Genomic DNA, 23,247 nt, shown 5'->3' with positions numbered 1-23,247 from the left:
TCTGTGAAAGATGCTAGTTGTAGCTAAATCCTTTTTGCTCAATGAAGTTGTTTTTACAAATTAGACTAACTTTAGTTCTTTGACTTTTGCTTTATCTTTTGCTTTATCTATAACCAAACTCAATGATTGTGTTGTGTTATTACCAGGATTGCAGAGGTACCAACCTCTGCAAGAAGCTTTATCTTGATGTCTCTGGAGTTTATAAACCACTGAAAATTTCTGAGATGTTCAAAAATTATGTTTGCCACCTTTTATTATTGCCATTGTACCCAGATAAAGAATTTAAAAATGGATTTTGTAAGTTAAATTTTAAAGGAAATTTTAAGTTAAAAGTAAGTTAAATTTAAAGGAAATTTCTCTCTCTAAAGAGCAACATTAATTAAAGCTTTTTTTTAAAATGTAGTGAAAGGTGGTTTACAAATATATCAGTGCCTTTTGTTTTCCTTTGTGATTTTCATCGTGTCCTATAAAGAAAATATCCTTTGGATTTAGATTTTAGTGTTCACATATCTTCTGTCAGGAAAACTGAGCAAGTGATGTACCTTTGGAAAGAAAAGCTACCTCCTCACTGTGCCCTAAGGGGATGTATATAAAATATTTAGTATAGAGTCCTTGTCTCTCTTTTTCCTTTTTCACATTTTTAACTAGTTTTTTCATCATTATAAAATAGTGTATTTCCTGCTTTAAAAAATAAATCCACATTTTGTGAAAATGCTTTAAATCAGAATTTCCTGTTTGCCCATAAGCAGTGGTTAACCAGAGCCACTTTCCTATCCAAACAGCAAATGGGGGGGGAAATGCATATTTCTTAGTTTTGGTTTAATCAGAGAATATGGCGGTGATTCAATAAGTAGTCTTTTTAAAAGTGGTGGTAAGCTCTGCCAACTAGATTCTTTCAGTTGCTGTGGTTCAAAACTCTGGAATCATCTTGGATAACACTTTTCCTCTCATAAGCAATCTATCAAGAGATTCTGTTGGTTCTGTGTTCTTGTATATCCAGAGTCTCACTACTGCTCACCTCTTAACTACTAACCACTGTGATATAAGCTACCATTAACTCCCAGCTGGATTATTTTAGTATCCTTCTGACTGGAGCATGACTGAGATCATAGAACTCTTCTGCTGAGAATCCTTCAGTGGCTCCCCATTTTTCTTAGAGTAAAAGCCAGTTATTTCAGGGACTTCATCGCTTACCATGCTGTCCCTTACTTACTGTACCAGCCCCACTGACCTTGCTGTTCTTCAGATGTGCCAAGTACTATATATTCCCACTACAGGACTTTGTACTTGAATCCCCTGCTCCCTGTAATTCTCTTCCCTGATGGTAATCCCATGGCTCAATTCCTTCTAGATGACACTTGGTTAGAAACATTCCTGGCCACCCCATCTTTCCCTCCTTCTGCCTTTCCCTTTTCTAACCCCCAGGTATACACACATCACCATGCATTCACTATTCCCCTTCTCTGCTGTATTTTTTCTCATAACTCATCAGCCAAGAAACTGTCTTTTACTTGTTAGAATCTTTTACTCCCCCTGCCACCTGAATAGAAGTTCCAGTAAGAAAGGGACTTTTAGGGGCACCTGGGTGGCTCATTCGTTAAACGTCTGCCTTTGGCTCAGGTCATGATCCCAGGGTCTTGGGATCGAGCCCCACATCGGGCTCTCTGCTCAGCAGGGAGCCTGCTTCCTCCTCCTCTCTCTCTCTCTCTCTGCCTGCCTCTCTGCCTACTTGTGATCTCTGCCTGTCAAATAAATAAATAAAATCTTTTTTTAAAAAGGGGGCACCTGGGTGACTCAGTCATTAAGTATCTGCCTTTGGCTCAGGTCATAATCCCAGGGTCCTGGGATCCAGCCCCGCATCAGGGTCCCTGTTTGGCAGGAGCCTGCTTCCCCCTCTCCCACTCCCCCTGCTCGTGGTCCTACTCTCACTGTCTCTCTCTCTGTCTCTGTAGAGATAAATAAAATCTTTAAAAAAAAAAAAAAAGAAAGAAAGGGATTTTTTTCACTTTTATATTCTGGTGTATTATCAGCACCTAGAACAGTGCCTGGCACATCTAGGTGCCCAAGAATATGCTGAATGATCAAATGAAGGACTAAAGAAAATCATTGTGGTCCCAAAATTTAATGGTTAAATAAGAAGACTTGTGAGGTCAGCTGCTTATATAAATTCAAGAATTCCTAGACAGTGTGTATTTAGCAGTTTAGAAATTTGACCTTGCTCAATTTTAAAAAATAAGTTAGTAGTAAGAGGGGTTTATATTAAATTATCTTAATTCATTGTCTGTATAACTTAAAGTTCATTTTATAAAAACAGTCTGAGTAATGTCCACTTTCATGGTTATGAAAAATTGAAATCAGAATTATCCAAAGTATTCAATTATCTTTTTGTTGTCTGCTAACTCTCATATTAGATTGCTTCCTCATGTATTTGTTTATTTGTGGGATATTGTCCTCATAGTCCCCATATTGAACAGGACTACATATAGAGAAATCCTTTGTTGATTCTTTGTATCTCAAGAATGGGTTTTGCAGTTTCTCATGCCAGACCTTCAAGTATGAATACTCTAGACTGATTTTTATGTTATCTCTTAGCTATTTCATAGGCTGAAAATGGTATAATTTTGAACCCTAAATTCTGGATGTATCGCTGACTCATTTCTTTGGACTTCTGTAGGTCCATTATTCCTGCTTTCTCCTTTTCTACTTTGTGTAAAATGTTCAAGTAATTCATCAAGGAATATTCACTTCTGATAGATGTATCTTGTTATCAACACTTCTTTTCCGGGATAGAACTGTTCTAAAGTATATACTAGTGGGGCGCCTGGGTGGCTCAGTGGGTTAAAGCCTCTGCCTTCAGCTCAGGTCATGATCCCAGGGTCCTGGGATCAAGCCCCGCATCGGGCTTTCTGCTCAGTGGGGAGCCTGCTTCCCTTCCTCTCTCTCTGCCTGCCTTTCTGCCTACTTGTGATCTCCGTCTTTCAAATAAGTAGATAAAATCTTTTAAAAAAAAATAAAAGTATATACTGGTGTTACATGTTATATTCGTACTAGAAGTTCCAACATGCCATGACTACATAATTTGATCTGACATTCTTGACTAATCTTCAGGATTAGTTCAAGCTCACCTATATTCATATCTTATGATAAAGTAAGAAATTTAAGAAGTTAAGATAAACAAATTTGTAGTTTGTTTTGAATTTTGACCAATTTTTTTTTTGAATTGATGTAGTTCCTTTTCCTTTTTAGGTTTTGTTTCAACTCTGGGTGGCACAGAGTTCAGAGTTCTTCAGACGGTTAGCCCTATTACTTTCTACAGCTAATTCACCTCCTGGGCCCTTATTGACTCCAGCACTTTTGCCTCATCGTATTTTATCTGATGTGACTCAAGGTCTACCTCATGCTCATTCTGCCTGCTTGGAAGAGCTTAAGCGCAGCTATGAGTTTTATCGGTACTTTGAAACTCAGCACCAGTCAGTACCCCAGCGTTTATCGAAAACTCAGCAGAAGTCAAGAGAACTGAATAATGTTCACACAGCAGTACGCAGCTTACAGCTCCATCTGAAAGCATTACTGAATGAGTAAGTTTTGAAGCCAAATAAGAAGATGTCTCCATGATCAGCCATTGTGGTTGCTGGCTTGTGTCTTAGCTAGAAAGAAGCAGCAAAATTGAGACATATGGCGTGAGGAATGGAGAATGATTTGTAGGTACTATAATTTGGGGGAATCATTTACGGTTTTCACTTTGTCTGATTTCAACAGAAAACCTAGAAACATAGGTCAAAAGCAGGTGTTCATTCTCTTTGAGAGCTGAAATGGAGATGTTTACAAAGATTGAGCTTGTTTTAACTAACTCTTCTTTAAGTAGGGCTCTTAACTGGACCCTGCAATCTGAGCAAAATATCTGCCAGCACTGGAACAGCAAGTTATAAGAGGTATTGTTATATTCAGTTGAAGAATAATATATTACAATTTTTTAAAATAAATTAAAGCAGATTTAGACATTTTCTCAACAGAGGACAAACTTTTTGGCCCAAGTTGAATATTAGAGGGCAGGGTCCATAGACTATATTTGTTAAAGGGTTTTTTTGAGATTTTATTTATTTGAGAGAGAGCATGAGAGGGGAGAAGGTTAGAGGGAGCAGCAGACTCTCGATGGAGCTGGGAGCCTGATGCGGGACTTGATCCCCGAACTCCAGGATCATGACTTGAGCTGAAGGCAGTTGCTAAACCAACTGAGCCACCCAGGCACCCCTATATTTGTTCATTTTTTACTTTGCATGGTGTTATTGGTACTCTACCTTGATCAAATGTAGCATCCAGTCATTCCAGTGACATTTTTCTGTAACATATACTTACAGGACAGGATCAAATGAATGGGCTGGGTTCCTGTTGTGTTGGTAATCAGAAAAGTCTTGGAATTTAATGAATTGATAAGATCTTAGTTGATGGACCTGACCCTGTATACCAGGCAAGAAGTAGAATAGGGAGGTCAGAACTCAGTTTTGTAAGATAAAAACAAACAACAAAAACAGGTCAAAAGCATTTGACGTCTCCTTAAAGTCAAAGGGCTAGTTCAGTGAAGTAAGGAAGATATGATGAACAAGAAATTAAGATAGGAAAGACATTTTGAGAAAATAAATTTTTACCCATCTGTCTGCGGTATATAAGGCGGCTATAAAAGTTACGGCAGGGGGGGAAATTGAGGAGCTGTGAGGCAGGGATGTTCCAGTGGTCTCTAGCGGTGGTTCTCAGAAAACAGATAAATGAATGCTAACCTGACTCAGTCCTGTCTCCCACAGGGAATATGGGAGATAAAGCAATCTCTGCTAGAAGGGACAACAAAGGTTGGGTGAATGTCAGAGAAAACATTTCAGTGGGAAGGTTGTATTGGGCAAAGCCAGAGTCTCTAAAGAATTTTTCAGGGTGCCTGAGTGGCTCAGTCATTAAGTGTCTGCCTTCAGCTCAGGTCATGATCCCAGGTTCCTGGGATCAAGCCCCACATCACGCTCCCTGCCTGGTGGGAAGCTTGCTTCTCCCTGTCCCACTTCCCCTGCTTGTTTTCCCTCTCTTACTCTTACTGTCTCTCTCTCTCTCTCTCTCTCAAATAAATAAATAAATAAAATCTTTTTAAAAATTAATTTTTGGCAATAGAATCAGAACTACACAGAACTTAATAGAATGCATTAGAGTAAGGGAAGATGGCTCAGGGAAGAAAGAGACTACACTGGAAGGACATGAAAAAGGGGCTTGGTGCCATGGCAGAGGTTATGGACTTTGCATGGGAAGGATGTCGCCTGTTTAAAAATGGAATCTTCTGTATATGGTCCTATATGTCATCTTTCAGACAGAGTATACCAGTCACAAGCCATATCTGATTTGCTCTATAGCACCACTGTACACAATTTTAAAAGTGTTGTCTAAACATCTGTTTTGTGTTTCACTCCTCCTTCTCACTCGTCCCTTGTTCTTCCCAGTTGTGTACTCTAGAGAGTAACACTTTGACTGTTCTCACTGCCTCTAGAGGGCTCACTATCAAAATAATGTATCTGAGGCATGTATGTATGTGCTTTCGCTAATTGCACATCTTCACTGGTTTCAGAGTATAGCAGCATGGACTAAAGTCTGTAGGAAACATTCTGTTGAGAGGATTTGCTATAACCTGATGATAGTCTGCCTTTCTCTCTCTGTTTCTCTCTCCTTTATACAGTCCAAACAAACTGCATGAATGCCTTTTCCCATGTACCGTTTAGAATGACCTTCCTTATCTTTTGTACATGTTCACATTTTGTCCATCCTTCAGTACTTCCTCAAAAGTACCTCTTCCTCAGTTGCTCCCTCTCTGTACCCATAGCTGGTAGCAACTTTTCTCCTCTTCTGAATTCTTGTAACACAGTCTATATCTTTCTATGGTATTACACTCTTGGGCTTAGATTCAGCCCGGACTTAAAGCTTGCCAGCTGTCTAACGCTAGGCAAGTTTCAACTCCCTGGACCTAATTCCTCATCTGTAAAATGGAAATAAAATGTTGTTATAACTTTATATGTTATGACATTATGCTTGCATAGATATGCCTAATTTCCCTGATTCAGTTATGGTTCCTATTAAGGATGAAATGAGCTTCATTTATCTTTTCAGCTCATAAAAGCCTCATATATTTAAAAGAAATATTGTTGGATAAATAGGTGATGTCCTTTATGAGCTTTTGAAAATATTGTGGTAAAATGCACGTAACATTAAATTTACCATTTAGCCATTTTTTGTCATACAGTTCAATGCCATTAGGTACATAGACATTGTTGGCGACCATCACCCTTTCCATCTCCAAAACTCTTTTCATCTTATAAGCTTATTTCTTAAATAGGCCTTGTGAATTAGACATTTTCCATTTAATATTTTAGAAATCTGTTTCTGTTTTTCTTTATTACTTAGGGTAATAATTCTTGAAGATGAACTTGAGAAGCTTGTTTGTACTAAAGAAACACAGGAACTAGTATCAGAATCTTATCAAATCCTAGAACAGAAGTTAAAGTTGATTCAGCCCCATGTTCAGGCAAGCAACAATTGCTGGGAAGAGGCCATTTCTCAAGTGGATCGACTGCTCCGAAGAAACACAGATAGAAAAGGTACCAATGAGAGCTTTCCTTTGTACACATTTATCAGGCATTCTTACTCTCCTCCAGTAAGATTTTGTTAGGTGGATTTCTTATCTCTATGATGTAAGTGACTTAACAAAACTTTAGTTTACTAAAAGAAAAGTTGAACTTATACATACAAATTGACACTGAATATAAAGCCTGGCTCTTATTTTACGAACAATAAGTGAATATGATTTGGAAGTTCTCTGGATCCTATGCCTCCTTTTTTAAAAAACTTAATGAAGGGATAGATTTAAATAGTATTATTCCATTATTAGAACTTCCAGAAACCCATTTCTAGTTAGTGTAATAATGAGCTTGATAGTTAGGGGCCAGAAATTGAGCTTGCTTTTAAGGTAGAATACGTCAAGCCTTCAGAAATAGTAGGCCAGGGTCTGAGATGTGTTAAATGCCAGTATTTAATGGTGACATTGGAATGCCTTATATCGCTGGGCAAAGGGTAGTCTTCAAATTTTCCACAAAACTGCTTTCATTTGACCCAGATTTTATATTAGTTTTTACTCATTTCACTAATTCATTGTAAATATTTGGCATATTTTTAAATTTTGTGCTATAAACCAATACCATGTTTGTCCCCTGGGCCTTTTTGAAAATTATATTTGTGTGTAGAAATTGTATTGCTGCCTAAGATGATCAGTGCTTTATCATCTTGTTAGTCACTATTTTATTTACAGCTAGTTCTGTAATACTTTAATGTGTTTAAGAAGCTGAATAAGTATGTAGTGAAAGTTAACTTTCTTCAAAGGAAATGTTAACATGCTAATTGCTGATACATCACCAATAGATTTCCTTTACATCTAAAATACAAATGGCGAGTAATTTTTTTCTTCAAAGGGTACATTTGCTAAGGATTTTTGATATATGCAAACATTTATGCATGTTAAACTTTTTGATATGACAAGTATAGAGCTTTTTCTCTTTTTCAGGCTTTTTTGGGCAGGCTTTTTCTTTTCAAGTTTTTATTTAAATTCCAGTTAGTTAACATACAGTGTAATATTAGTTTCTTGAGTACATTTTCTTTAAGTGGAAACACTCAGAAGACCACTGGGTGTTTAGAGATGCATTCCATTTATTCCTGCCCTTAGCATACTCTGAGATGTTGAATTTTAGTCACTTAAGTATGATTGTTAAACTATCTCCAAAACATTGGGCAGGTGATAGGCCATAATATTCTGCATATGTGGCTTTTGCTTGTAAGTGATAATGATACAAATTAAGATATAAGTCATTTGCAAACTTTCTCACTAAAATGCTCATAGTGGCCATGGCAATGGGACTTTGAATAAAATGTATGATTTTTTTAAGAAGCAGGTGCTCTAGTTAGCTGTTGCTCTTTTTAGGTTATTTCAGAACTACAGAAATATCATGAGAATAGTTCAAAGTATCTTTCTTTACCCATATTCCTCAGTCATTGACATTTTACCACATTTGCCTTACCTCTGTGTGTATCTGTCTATAAATTCTTTCAGTGGTATTATTCTGAACCAGTAAGATGAGAGTAAGATGCAGACATGAGACCCCTTGCCCCTAAATCTTGTGTTTGCATTTTTGAAAATGGATATTCTCCTACATACCTACAATATACCACCAAAATCAGGCCATGACCACTGACACAATAGTGCTCTCGAATCCACAGTTCCCATTCTAATTTCACTGATTGATCCAACAGTAATCTTATATGCCCAGATCCAGATCACACACGGCATTAAGCTTTTATGTTCTTAATTCTGCTTTAGCCTTTCTTGTTTTAAATATAAGCATGTTATTTAAAAAAATACTCTGAGGTTATATAAGTTTATTCCCACTATATTGGAACATATATGTTCCATATGTCCCACTAGTATCATTTCAGAGATTTACTCAAGAGATACAAAAATGTAATGTTCACTTTAACCTATAAACAAATGTTTATAGTGGCTTTATTCATAATCACTAAAAACTAGAGGCACTCCAAGTGTCCCTTCAGCTGATGAATGGATAAACTCTTCTATCCATCCACATGGAATACTACTCAGCAATAAAAAAGAAATAAACTACTGATCCATCATTACGATGGAGGAATCTCTAATGCATTGTGTTACTCAAAAGAAGCCAGAGTCAAATAATACATAGTCTGTGATTCCGTTTAAATGACATTCTTAAAACAGTATGATTTCATAGGAACAACAGGCAGCCTATGTTTTCTAGGCGTTGGATATGAAGGGAGGAATAGGTTATAAAGAGGCAGCACAAGTCAATGTTTTGAGGTGTGGGAGCTGTTCTTTATCTTGGTTGTGGTGGTAGTGGTGGTTATATGACTCTGATCTGTCTAATCTTATAAAATTAGATACCAGAAAGAGTGAATTTTCTAAGTGAATAAAATAAAATAGCTTAGTTTTTTCACCCACTAGTTTTGGGATCCACCAGTTTAGTAGTTCTTGTTTGAATTAGATACTGTGATTGTTACCAAATGGTAATTTTCTAATTCCACTTTTCCTTTTACACTTATTAGCCAGCCTTCTATTGTGAGGCAAAACAGCCCCCTTTCCACTTATTTATATCAATATGGATATATGGATTCTTATTTTGTAGATCATAATTTGTTAGTATTATTATTTTGTTGCTCAAATTGTCCAGAGTTTAATCAGAGGGAACCCATTCAGGATGGTTTGTGCCACCATCATTCTTCCTTTGATCACTTCTTTATATCTTCATACTTTCCTTGTCCCCACCCCTAACATCAGCCATGTGTCCAAGAAGCCCTCAGTCCTTTAGTGGGAAAGTGGTACTTAGAAACCAAGATGTGAATGCCAAGTATGCTCATAGCCACTGCGGCATTACTGTTTTTACCAATTCCCAACATACAAGGTTGTGAAATAGATCTGTGTAAATGTACACACATATATACATTTACACAGATTTATTTCTGTATCTGTCTGTCCATATATGTTACATGCCGTGGGTTCACACCAATACCTCCAATTCAGTCCCAGTACTACAGAGTTCTTCTGTCCTTCTCCTTATTTGTACCTCTCTTTTCTGATTATGAGAAACTTGGCTCTCGTTATCTTCAATTTTTACTTATTTATTCAATCCCTTGTATGTAAGCAGTTGCCTGACAATATCAGCTGTTGACACATTGCTGTTGACACAGACCTGCTAAGAGTCCTTCCCAGTCCAGTCAAGTGTGCTTAGTCCACATCAGCCCTTGACAGCCAGGAGTCTCCCCCACCAACCCTGGTCCCAACCAGTTATCTGTCGTTACTCTTGAAAGGTAAAAATCTAGATGCTTAAACCCTACTACTTTGTAAGTAGAGAGAGAATGATGAAAAGCAGAGAACTAGATAGGAGACTAAGTAACCCTGTGGTTAGAAAACAAACACCGATATTAAGTATTAAAGTTCACACCTGGGTCATCTTTTCAAGCTATTACTTATGAAACTCATTTCCAATTCTAACTTCTGAGAATAGAAATAATATAAGAGAAGTGCAGGATTGAAGTTTATTTTTTGTGGGGATGAATGGTGGCATGTCTTGAGAGTGCGCCTGTGCCACGAACAAAAATTGATTTATAGAATACCTGTTGTGTGCCAGATACTATGGTGAGATGAAGAAGGGAGAGAAAAGTTACTCCTCCAAGAGTTTAATTTAACTTAAATTATAAATCTGCTGCCGTTACTGTTAACTTTAACATCCTTAATTTTTTTTTATAAATTACAAGTTATAATCACAAGTTGGACTATGAAATTGGCAAAATATTAGTATTAAGAACATTGTTTAGTTAGATGTTCACTCATTTCCGTGTGGCCTGTTGCTTTTTAAGGCAAGCCTGAGATAGTATGTGAAAATCCGCGTTGTACCGTGGTACCTTTGATGCAGCCTACTCTACACATTGCCGACAAAGATCCAATCCCTGAGGAGCAGGTAACAGTGAAAATGGCTTTTTTCCCCCTAAAGAAGAGTTTCACATATAAAGGTTGCCTATCTTTCTCTGTAAGTGGCATGGATGATTTTTGACCAAGTTGTTAAATTTATGTTCGTGATGAGCTTTAAAATTACAACACAATGTATTGAACTGATGTCAGATCATTTTTTCTTAGTGCCTTTAACTCAATCCACTGAATCTACCAGCGAATTTATATGTTATTTATACCTTACTATTTCTTAGATACGTAGGTGATTAAACACATTAAGAATTAGTGCATTCGTAAAGGTACCTTCTGGGATGCTGGAAATGTTGACTAGCGGTTACCAGTCTGTGCGCATACATAAAAATCCTGTACACTTTGAGATTTGTGCATTTGGCAGCATGTATAATATACCTCACTTTAAGGAAACAATTTTTTAATGATTTCTTTAGATACTGACAAAGATTTCTTTTGCTTATCTTAAGGAAAACTTCTTTTCCTTCGGTCATATTGTCTACTCAGTTCTTAATTGCAAAAGGAGACCAATTCTGTTTACTGCTAATACACAAGGGATTTTGAAGATTTGATTTTACTTTATTTTATTACTAGAGAAAGCACGCAAGCACAGGGAGGGACAGAGGAAGAGTATCCCAAGCAGACTCCCCACTAAGTACAGAGTCCATAGAGCTTAGCCTCACCACCCGGAGACTGAGCTGAAACCAAAAGTCAGATGCTTAACTGACTGAGCCAACCAGGCGCCCCAACGAACAAAAAATTTTTTAAAAAGTACATGACGGACAGAATATTTCTGAGGACCACGTAGGTTTGGACCAGGCTGGTATAAACATCCAGAATCACTCAAAAGAACTTCTCCCTTTCCAGCAACATCACTGCCCAGTCACTAGCTGCAGACATTGTCACTGGATAATAAAAACTCCCTTTAGAACCTCTATCTCTAGAAACTTGACCTGCCACCATGCTTACCAGAATAGATTCCTTAAGATGCCTGCTTCCCTTGTAACAAACTTCTGGTTCAGACATGATCCATGTACATTTGATTAGAGGATCCCAAGTTATTTGCCTGACCTATAACCACAAGGAGGCTGGGAAGCAAGGATCCTAGTCTGTTCCTCAGTGTTAAGAAGAACCGTAAGATGAGGTTCAAACTCCCTGGGAAGTCAGAAAGAACCACAGATATCTACCACAAAAAGACTTAACATACCTGACACCTCCCCCAAACTACCAGCCTTTCTAATTTTGATTGGTTTTGCAGAGCTAATAACTAATCTTAATCTTGACTAGATCTGTAGAATGATATCAGAGCAGAAAAATAATGATTGAAGTTATTAAACTTTCTTTTCCATAATCCCTTTTAGTATCAACTATTAAGTTTTTTTAAGACTTCAGTTTATCTATAGTAATAGTAATATATTTGCTCTGTTTGCCCACCTTTGCTTTAGTGACCTGTGCCAAGAGTCTTCATTTTTTAATCTTGGAGATGGGTAGGTACAAGTTAATGAATGCTACTAGAAAATTGTCTGCTCGGAGTAAAGTGCTTTTTCTTGTATTCATTTTCAGGAATTAGAAGCTTATGTAGATGATATAGATATGGACAGTGATTTCAGAAAGGATGATTTTTATTACTTGTCTCAAGAAGACAGAGAGAGACAGAAGCGTGAGCATGAAGAATCCAAGAGGGTACTCCAAGAACTAAAATCTGTGCTGGGATTTAAAGCATCAGAGGCCGAAAGGCAGAAATGGAAGCAACTTCTATTTAGTGATCACGGTAAGCTGACATCAGAGTAAAAGGTTATTTTTAATGTAGGGGTTTATTTTAGCTATATAATTCCTATAGCTTTAATTTTAGGGATTTGTCAGCAAGTATAGTACTTTTTCTTGTGAACACAGATCAATATGATCAAAAAAAGAATAGGTATATAGTCAAATTGGGAATTTGAAATCATACTTTTTCATCAGGTATTTGATGTTTTACTAAATTTTATTTGGAATGGGTGGTGCATTGAAAAAATTAGAGTATTTTCAAATTTAGTGAATTTGAGGTTCTACACTCTGTTCTCTTCATGTTGATATCATAAATACCTCATTGAAGCCCCAAAGTAATAACTCTGTGTTCACCATTGGAACAAATGAATTAAGACCTAGGCCAGTCAGCTACATCATTAAAGTTCCTTAATTGTTTTGAGCTCTTCAGTAGATGGGAGAAGAGGAGGTGTTTTTGTGCACACTGTCTCCTTATTTGGATACGGTACAGACAATTAGCATTAAACTCCATTAAGTTTCCCGCTCTTCTTATTTTTAGTCGGAGTTCATGGGAAATAGGGGAAGGAATGAGGAGAAGCTTAATACTTAACAATATCAAACTAGCTAATTCCTAGTTGTGAATTAACTTCCGTAGATCTCTTAAGTAGAGAGAGTGGGATTCCCCTTTTATAGAGTACTTATGCGGAGCCTCAAAATCACCTGCCTTCCTTTCACAGACCTGTACCCCTGGGGCTAATAATACATTATATGTTTATTTTTAAAAGATTATTAAAAAAAAAAAAATCACCTGCCTTCTTTTCCTGTTCTCTTTTTCACTAGAAGTTTATAGATTACCTGTACATCTGGAAAGTTCCTCAGGTTTTTTCCTTTCTTCTCTTAGTAGTCCTACCATTCACCCTTGTCCAGGTGCACATTTCTTGATTTTATCCTTCCCATTGGCCCCCTTTATAGCCCAGGTCCTTATTAGATTGTGCTTATATATTGTAATAGTCTCTTAACTGACTTCCATTTTCTTTTTTATTATGTAAACTCTGCCCCCAATGTGGGGCTCAAACTCATGACCTCAAGATCAAGAGTCTCATGCTCTGCCAACTGAGCCAGCCTGGCACCCCAGTAGACTTCTGTTTTCAATACCTTTTTCTTCTAAGCTACCCTTAGAAGATGGCTTCTAAGCTAGCTTCTATCCTTGCAGACTCCCTCCAGATTTTTCTCAAACAGTAGTACATGGATAGTGGCTCTCTATCTTTAAAAGCTAGGGTGGTTCTCCCTTTCCTACCATATTAAATCTCAACTTTTTATTCCTGGTTTCAAGCCTCTCTGTCAAAATAAGTCCATCATTTCCAATTATATTTTCTACTCTTTCTAATATAGATATCCTCCTCTGGTTATATTTATCTAATTAGACTGTGGTTCCACAAACATTGTTTTTATTCATGAAAAACATTCATGCTGGGGTGCTTGGCTGGCTCAGTCAGTAGAGCATGCGACTCTTCATCTTGGGATCATGAGTTCAAGCCCCACATTGGGGGTGGAGTTTACTTTTAAGGAAAAAAAAAAACCTTAATAAAAGAAAAACATGCATGTTGATCTCTTTATATCACGAATCCTATCTTCTCCCCAAGCTGCCCTTTCTCCCAGTTGCTCATCCATGAATCGTCCTCTCCCTGCTAACTCTCTCACCACTACAGAGCCTCACACCAGGAGGCACACTAGAGGGAACTGGAAGGAAGTCTTGAGCAGCGACATATGTAGTGGGTTAAGAACTTCCCAGGAGCAGCAGTTAAGATATTCCTGCAGCCTGTTTGTTCATATGCTGGGCCTGTGTGAACCAGAGATGATTGTGTTTTAGGCACTCTTGTTTTCTATGCATCCAGTGTTTCTGTCTCTGTAATGAAATTACAATCGGTGGGGGCTTTAGTATCCCCCACAGTGTTCAGTCAGCAATTACTCATTCAACAAGTAGTTCCTAAGGCACTGTTTGCTCCTGTGTCCCTAGTGCATAGACTAAGAGACAACAATCCTCGTACTCCCAGAGACTTACGTTCCGGCAGGGTTAACACCTGATCCTGCAGTTGTACAGATTATTTTGCCCTATTTAATTGCTGCATTCTTTAAGAATAGATTTATTGACTAAAAATGTATGGGAAGACTGCAAATAGCATTGTATATAAACCTGTATCCTTTTTATTGCTTAGTGTTTTCTCCATATAGCTTTAAAATTCTCCTATTGACAATATGGGCAAGGATATAATAATGAAAGAAATGTGTGTCTTTTTTCAGGTATGTGCTTCTGGTAGTTTACATTTGAAAGGGCAGTAATGCTGATTTTGTTTGTGGAAATAAGTAAAAAGCTGCTGATACCATAAAATGCTTTTTCCATGAAAAATTTCAGTACATCTTCCAGAGTTGTTTTCATCTCTGCCTACAGGGGTAAAGTCCGAATGGAATTAGAGAGGGATATTCTACACTGGAACCTGCTGTGGCCATTTTTTTCTGTTGTTGCTGCTTCCCTAGTGGAGTTACTGCAGCTTAGGGATCTGTTTCTTGGAAATGGACACCTTTTACAAATTATTTTTTAAATAAACGCCAGATCTTCAAGAAGCACTTTCTTTTCTTCCGTCATGCTTCCTAATATATTGTATTGTACTAACCCCTCATACTGGGAGGAGAGACTGCCTAGCAAGCAACCCACTGCCTACTAACATCAAGAGGGGCTAAATAAATCTTCATTTTCCTTGAAAGGACAACTTCTGCCGTATGGATATGATATTTATGTATTATGCTTTGTACAATAGTTGATTTTGAATCCAGGTTTTGTTTTCTATTTTTCTGTGACATTTCAAAATGTGTAGAAGTTATGGCTTTACTTTCATCAGGGTCTTATTAGGTGGTTGGCAAGTAAGTTGAATTATGTGCATATTTTTTTCCATGCTGTTTTAACTTGTAAATATATATGTGCTGACGATCATGATTATTATCTGGATGACTTTAGGCCTTTTAACTGACACATTATCAGTAAAAATCACTCTGCTTATTCTTTCATAAGATGGTTCTCAAGCCTCAGTGTGTATCAGAGTCAAGCATAGGGCTTGTCAACACAGGTGGTCCCACCCACAGTGCCCCCTTCATAGGTCTGGGTCGGGCCCGAAAGTGTGCTTTTCTGTCCAGTAACCTTGTGGTAATGACTGATGCTGCTGGTCTGGGACCACACTTTGAGAACCACTGCTTTAATGTTTTGAATAAGAGAACGTGTGAGGTGTTTCAAAATCTTCATCATTACCCCATCTCATTTCATTTCTTAGGCATTCTATCTCTTATAAAAAGTTCTGGATTTATAAATTCATACGGATTTTACTAGAAAGTTTTATTTAGCTTTTATTTATTGTTCTTTATAAGAAAAAATTACTGGAGTTTAAATTAAAGTTTAAATCATTGCTGGGTCCTTAGTTATTACTTTTCTTTCTTTTTTTCTTTCTTTCTTTTTTTTTTTCCTTTGAAGCTGTGTTGAAATCCTTGTCTCCTGTAGACCCAGTGGAACCCATAAGTAATTCAGAACCATCAGTGGATTCAGATATGGGGACAGTTGGTAAAAATGATACTGAAGAGGAAAATAGTAAACCCTCCACAGCTGACAATGAAATAAGTAGTAGGACTGAGTATTTATCTGAAAACCCTCTAGATGGTAAAAATAAAGACAATTCTGCAAATGAAGTCTTCCTCCAAGGAGCTGAAGAAAGAGTGTGTTACCAGTGTGAGAGTGAAGAGGAATGTCAGCAGGCAGATGTAGATAGCCTGTCCACTGCCCTTCCAGCTCCCAGGGACCTATTACAGCCCTCCATTAAGCAGAGGCTGGCCCGGCTCCAGCTGTCACCGGATTTTACCTTCACCGCTGGTCTTGCTGCAGAAGTGGCTGCTAGATCTCTCTCCTTTACCACCATGCAGGAACAGACTTTTGGTGATGAGGAGGAAGAACAAATAATACAAGAAAATAAAAATGAGGTAGAAGAGAAGTAAGAACCAAGATTTACATGAAGGATTTTAAATTGTTGCTTTTATGCAGGTGTTTTAGCTTCAACACTAGATAGGTGATCCACTGGAAAGGGAAAACGAGTGTTAAGTTTACTATATATAAAGCTGAGATGTGAATTTACAGCAAGAACCCTGGTTTGAACAACTGTTCTGAATATAGTAGCTAACCTGTAAATGGCAAATTTTTAGGAAAGTCAGAGAAAGGTAAGGGCTCTTTCAAATAAACTGCTGTTCTACTTGCAGTACAACTGATTGATCTTGGGAATTCTTTAGGTACTTTTAATAAGAAACAAATTTATCATTTCTTGCCAGAATTTGCTAAAATGACTGGGATAATTCTGTTGCAAGAACATTAACATTTAGTATGACTCCTTTTTACTGTATTCTCGCAGTTAATAACTGCAGCTATTATGTTAATAACAACTTGTTTGTATTTTATTTTTGTTTATACCAGTCTTAAAGATACAGGTTCTGAATAAAAAAAAAATTGAATTCATACAATTAATGTGTACTGGGGTTTGGAACTCAAAAGTAGTGTCAAAAGTACTGGGATTGTGATATGTTTCTTACGTTTCCTTGTTCATACCTGTATTTGGTAGTTAATTTTAAGATGTCCTAATAATCTTGAAAAGAAAAACATTGTACTGTTTTAAAAATTAGCCTTTCAGTTATTTTTTGTGTTTATCTTCTGTTCGTGTTATAATTAATAGGGAATGATGTCAGAGTGGGATCTCTTTGGTTCAAGGCCCCATTCTCAACTTTGCAGCAAGTTCTTTGTGTAGGTTTGCCTGCAGATCACTGGGTGCCACTAACATAAGCCAGTCACTTGAGCTTCTGAGGCTATACCCTCTCCACTTTATTGAGATTCTGGAAACATTCTGTCTGCTTCCTGGAAAGCATCCTTGTCTCCTTAATACTTCATTGACAAACTACCTCGTAAAAGAGGTTGCTTTCCAAATTGTCCGGTGTTAAATGATTGCATTTTCAAAATGTGACATTTTCAGGTGTATATTGTTTCTTGAAACCTATAGCCCTTATGCACTGACATAGTTTATAGACATTACTTGGGAAGAGTATAGGAGTAGTAATTTTTGCTGCTGTCCTACCAAGGAGATTACACAATGAATATAGATTGTCTTCAGAGTTAAACATTCAGATTCCTGTAAACTTAGCCCTTTGACTTAGTAGAGTTATGTATACCGAGGAGATTTTTATTTAATTTTTTCAGTAATCTTGGGAAATTTATTTTTTAACCTGAGGAAAAACTTGGTTCTGCTTTATATGAATAGTAGAGACCCTCTGAACACTAAGTAATTCTGCCTATTGCCAAAAATTCTAGGACTTATCCATAATTAAGCTCTTAGGATTATCTTAGGGTGGGCCCAGTTTCTCACTTAGCAATGGTTAGCTAAATTTCAAGAAAAAAACAAATCTTGTTTTGAGCCTGACGATTATATTCTTAAATAATATTTTCCTTATAAATTACTTAGTTTGCCAACTCCTCTTCTTCTTGGACTTAGAGGAGGCAATTATGGAAAAACTTGGTAATCTTTTTCTTAATCTGTGAACTTAACACAGAAAGAACTAGAGTTTAATAACTTTTAATTCTTTTATTGTATTATTTTTATTATAGCAGTTTGGGAAAATATCTTCATAATATTTTATCAGTTTTATTCAGTGCTGGGGTGATACTTTTTAATTTTAAAAGACTGATTTTAATCAGGAATTCCTAATCTTCCAGTCTGTGATCTGTTTTATTTACTAGTTGTTAACTTAATTCTATGAAAATTCTACTTGTTGAAACCATGATATAAGGATCTTGGGACTTTAAATGAAGTACCTTTTTTTGTGTAGTTTTCAAAATTTCTTTCATCATTTAAACGGTTTCTAAGATAAAATATTACCTTCCCTGTGAATATTCCTAGTTTTCTCTTATAATAGTCTAAAAGTCAGTGTTTCTCAGGTTTTTGGTTTTTTTGTTTTGTTTTGTTTTGTTTTTTGGGTTTTTACGGGGCACCTACCTTAGAATAAATTAGAGGTCTTGTTTTTATATTGCAGATTTGGGGCCATATTCCCAATCCATTCTTAGTTGGTCATTTTGGAATGAGACCTAGGTGATGCTTACGTGCAGTAAAAATCTAAGAATCTCTGTCTAGGACTTTGTTTTCCTTGCCACGAATACCTTAGGAAATAAAAACAAATAGGCCAATGTAATTATAAGTAGGTATTCTTGTTTGTTACTTTTATAAGAATATTTCACTTTCTATTATCAGGCTTTTGACTAGTTTTAATTGTTGCCATCCTCCTTCCAAAAGAAGCTCTCGGGGAAAAATATTTGGGGATGCAACGCTTGTAATTGTGCTTTCCAAATTTTACAGTGATATTTTGACAGGATAATTCTTGTTAGGAGTAATATCCTAATAGCTTTTAACATGAACATTTCCATAGTTTATTTTACCAGGATAAACCTAGTACTTAATGTTAGAATCCATGAAAGAAGCTATTTGGGGCTCTCTTGAAGACAAGATTTTTACTCTTTGCCTGAAGTAAGGAAAGTCATGGTAGTAAATGATTTGGTAACAGTTATCACACCTAAAATTCTTATTTTTTTCAGCTTTCATTAAAACCCTGCATATCTGGCATACCTTGGGCCAGTCTTTTGTTGGTGTTTGATTTGTGATCTTCTGCTTATATTTTCAGTTGTCTGTATCATCTGACTTCACAAGTTAAGTCTTCTTTAAAATTGTACTTCATTAAAATTGTATGTTTGAATATATTTAATTAAGAACTGATGTACTGACTCAGGTTTGATTTCTCAAGTTATTGGAGACAAGTCAGGAGAAACATATTTAAGGCAAATTTCTAAGAAAATTTAAGAATATGGGTTTAAGGCTTTAATACAAAAGGAATGCCTTGAGTTTAAATCTCAGATCCATCGTTTAAAAGCTATGGGTAGAGTTGACCTAATAATGTCATGGGGTGTTTTTCCAGAAAATACCACATTCCTTGGATTGCTAAGTGATGTTGGTAAATTCTGACTTCTCAGCAGTAGTTAAAAAGAAGTGAAACTTTTTTTTTTTAAGATTTTTATTTATTTATTTGACAGAGAGAGAAATTGCACAAGCAGGGGAAACAACAGAAGGAGAGGGAGAAGCAGGCCCTCCGCTGAGCTGGGAGCCCGATGCGGCACTTGATCCCAGGACCCTGGGATCATGACACGAGCCCAAGGCAGCCACTTAACCAACCAAGCCACCCAGGCACCCCAAGAAGTGAAACTTTTGAGTCTGAAAAATACAAGATCTGGTTATGTTAGTAAAATAGGTCAAAATTTTTAAAAAATTTCTCTAAAAAAATAAATAGTAATATTCTGATTCACATAATAAAGGGGGAGAATTTATTCACATAAAATTCTGTTTATGTTAAAGCATAAACAGAATTAAGTTCTGATACATGTCACAAAGTTTTAAGTCCATGGGATATCAATTAGAAGGGACCCTGGAGTCATTTCACTCTGGTGACCAACTTTTATTTATATACTATAAGTAATATAAAATGTGAAATATTTTGATAAATTATTAGAAATCATGTGGGGGAGAAAAGTTCAACTGATTTAGTTTAATCCTAATACATTGTTTCCATATCAAAACAAAACAATGAAACAAGAACTAAATGCCTTAAGACTGTACAATAGCTCAGCTGAGTCATTATTTGAACTTAAGTAGATAGCCTGCCATGAATGAAAACCAGGCAAAACTAAGGTTGGTTTATTCTTCCACTTATGTGGATAAGAACATGTCTGTGTAATTCACACTTACACGAGAAAATGAAAGCTACAAAGCTTTATAAATTGGAAGAGAAAATATGGGAAAAATGCCCCAAATACAGTAACAATTTACCTGGCACCACTGACCGGTAACTAATGTGCATGAGTTAATTCTTCATGTAGGTGAGGCAAATTCATTTATTCATAACAATTTTTTAAATAGTTGAATGGGAAAACTTATGGAATGTACCTTCCGTACGTTTTTCTAGAATATTAAGGATCTAATAACCTTTTCTTTGTCATCTTTAAGAATATTAGTTCCTATGACAGGGTGGTAAACAGAAATGCACCCTTAGGGGCTGCTAAGATGGATAAGGTTATGTGTCCTCCTGCTCTGTGACCCTGCAATGCTGTGCTTTTTGAGCTATGTCTCATGTTCACAGTTTCTCTGTCTTTCCTTAAAATCAGCTGTCACTTTTTGCTGCTGTCTTGGGTGCCTGCCTCTTGCACTAGGCCCCTGATTTGCTGCTTCTAGTCTGCTGTGGCCTGAGAAACCGGATTTCCAAGCTTGCTAGAATTGTGTCTAAAATAAGAGTAAGTAGACTGAAAGAAGGCTAAGGGGCTTTTTCTGTCAGTTAAGTGCATGGACCTTGTGGGACCCGTTTGGCTGCTTAGCATACTTCTGTTTGCCTCTTCCTTCTTTACTAAAAACTTGCTAAAAATACTTGGTTGAATATGTGATTGCCATATATTTAAGGTATTAATCCAGTTTTTATACGTTAATGTTCCTAGGACTCTCCATTAATGAATTCAGCTGTAAAAGAAAATTCAACTACCATCTTTGTACAAATCATTGTGTATATTTTAGGAAAATGTTAAATGTTTTGTTCTTGTTGATTGTTCCTAGTATAGGACATAGACTGAAAACTTAGAGCATTATAAATGTGACTTCAGCTCTGTTCACCAAGATTTTATGTTCTAAAACTATAAGTTTGAGACTAAACATGCATGGCTAATTTGGTAAAAACTGGCTAACTGAATATTTGGAGAATGATTCATTCTGGATATCCACGTTTTCTATAGATCTTAAACCCCTTTAAGCATTAAAAATTTTTGGAATAATTTCTGAAGGTAATCCCTTTTAAAACAGTATGCATTACTGTGTTATTAAACAATATATGAAAATCATTTTAATCTTTTTTGATGTCAGAATGATCATTATTAACAAGTTATCATAGCTATGTGCTCTTTTACTAAGTGGTTGCATTCTGCTGTGCTTTTTTCATTTTCTTGTCTTTGTTTTCTGTTAGTAGTTCTGATTCCTCCAATTCCTGCAGTTACTGCTTGCTTAAGTGTACCCATAGCAATGGCCTTTCTCCACCTTCGTAATGCTCCTTCTAGTCTGCTTTAGTTTCGGAAACCAGGTAACTAAAACAGCTACAGTAATGTATAAAGTAAGAATAAACTGACTTGGTGAAGACTAGAAAACTGGATTATACTTAAACACATGGATTTTGTGGCTATCTATTACTCACTACCTATTTCATTATCTTTAAAAGAAATGAAGTTACTCAGTTCAGTACCTGCTCTCAAAATAGAAGAGCTGTTATTATACAAAGGGAATCATTTTGTTTCTATACTTTACCTTCTGTATATTCTATCCTTCAATTTTTTTTTTTTGGCTCTGATTAAAACCAGTCCACTCAAATTAGCATTTTCTGCAGTACTCTCTAAATGAATTGGATACCACATGCTGCTAAGAATGTCCTTGGCTAGTCCTTGGTTTTGTTTTTATAGAGATGCATCTTCATTTCTGAAACATGAAGTAGGTTAAGTCCTGGGAAATATCAAAATGATCATTATTTTTACCTCAGAGAGCTGAGAAGTAATAAGGTTTTTAGACTGTAGGCCGTTTTACCCCCAAAGAATTTATTCTTAATGCAGGATTTTAAGACTGTGTCTTTGTTTTCTCTCAATGAAATGTATGTTAAAAGCTTGCCAAAAGTTATCAGTGTTAGATCTAATGATATTGGCAGGTATTTGAATGACTAAATTCCCAGTGTCATTCTATATTTGGCATGTTTAAATTATCATTTAATATGTTAAGTAAGCATGATGATTTTCCTCTCAAATTAAAAATAAACATGAAATGTGCATGTTATAATGCTTGCAAGTTTAAAATTCAAATCTGTCTAGAAAGGGATAGCCTGCCTTTGAATAACTTAGTTTTACCAAGAGGCTGATTATGTCGTAGTCCATCCATTGCTTCATCCATCCATCATATACAAGGTAATTGGAAAATCAGTCTGTGGCCATGACTCATCACCTAAATTATCCATATCCTACTGGAAGGGAATTATGATATAATACTCATTCAAAAATAGATGACCCAAACCCGTGTCCTGAGACCCACTACAGAGTAGCCGTGATGCTAAACCCTGGTTGGTGGTACAAGGAGAAAAATTCTCCTTGACTGTAGTTGTGAGAGGAAAGTGATTCTACTTAGTGTAGTTACTATAAGTCAAAAAGAGGATAAAATGATTCCAGGATTCATAAATACAAAAGCATAGCATGAAGGAGTTGATTTTATGAATAAGGAATTGATTTTATGGAAATCCTAAAATGTGTGATAAATTAAAATGCATGTGCTATTTTTTAAAATGCTATACATTTTAACCTGTCAGCAATTGAGTTACTTTGTTTCATCGCTATTTACTGAATTTCATTTGGCACATGGAAAACATGTTATTGAAATAGGACAGTATGTAAGTTGTGTATACTTCTGACACACTTTTTCAAAGTGAATATATTCTATCAGTCATTGTAGAAATACATATTTCCCCTCATATTTGTATCTTAAGAATTTCTCAATATAAGGGATAATTCTACTGTTTTAAAGTTTACATTTTTTACTTTTATAGCATTTCCTAAAGGTTGGCTGCCTACAAATGAGTTTATTTCATCTTTGAACATCTTTTTTAAAACTAAAGCATGTCTTTTATAAGTTTATTTTTGATGATATCCTGAGAAATTAGATATATTTTTTCCTCTCCCAAGTAAATTTAAGATTAATTCCATTTTTAAAGTCAAAGTATTTTCTGCATAGTACTAGCACCTGGCAACGTACAGA

The 23,247-nt window shown here is 36.2% G+C and overlaps 1 protein-coding gene across 5 annotated transcripts in view; it reads left to right on the top strand.

The window, feature by feature from the left end:
* VEZT (vezatin, adherens junctions transmembrane protein) overlaps positions 1–18,493 on the top strand; it is a 67,105-nt gene extending 48,612 nt beyond the window's left edge. For 4 of the 5 annotated variants that reach the window (XM_032346721.1, XM_032346719.1, XM_032346720.1 and 1 more), the window contains 5 exons: positions 3,247–3,578; positions 6,430–6,623; positions 10,459–10,559; positions 12,122–12,329; positions 15,825–18,493. In XM_032346721.1, the coding sequence (XP_032202612.1) occupies positions 3,247–3,578; positions 6,430–6,623; positions 10,459–10,559; positions 12,122–12,329; positions 15,825–16,339 (1,350 nt within the window). In that variant the 3' untranslated portion in view covers positions 16,340–18,493. Of the gene's footprint in view, positions 1–3,246; positions 3,579–6,429; positions 6,624–10,458; positions 10,560–12,121; positions 12,330–14,753; positions 15,803–15,824 lie in introns of those variants that run through there. The other variant, XM_032346722.1, reaches the window with a different exon arrangement.
* Positions 18,494–23,247: the final 4,754 nt, after the last annotated feature.

The sequence above is a fragment of the Mustela erminea genome, chromosome 6 (assembly GCF_009829155.1).
Source record: "Mustela erminea isolate mMusErm1 chromosome 6, mMusErm1.Pri, whole genome shotgun sequence".
NCBI classification, from domain to species: domain Eukaryota; kingdom Metazoa; phylum Chordata; class Mammalia; order Carnivora; family Mustelidae; genus Mustela; species Mustela erminea.
Note: the sequence above shows the minus strand (reverse complement) of the source record. Positions and strands in the feature narration are given on the sequence as shown.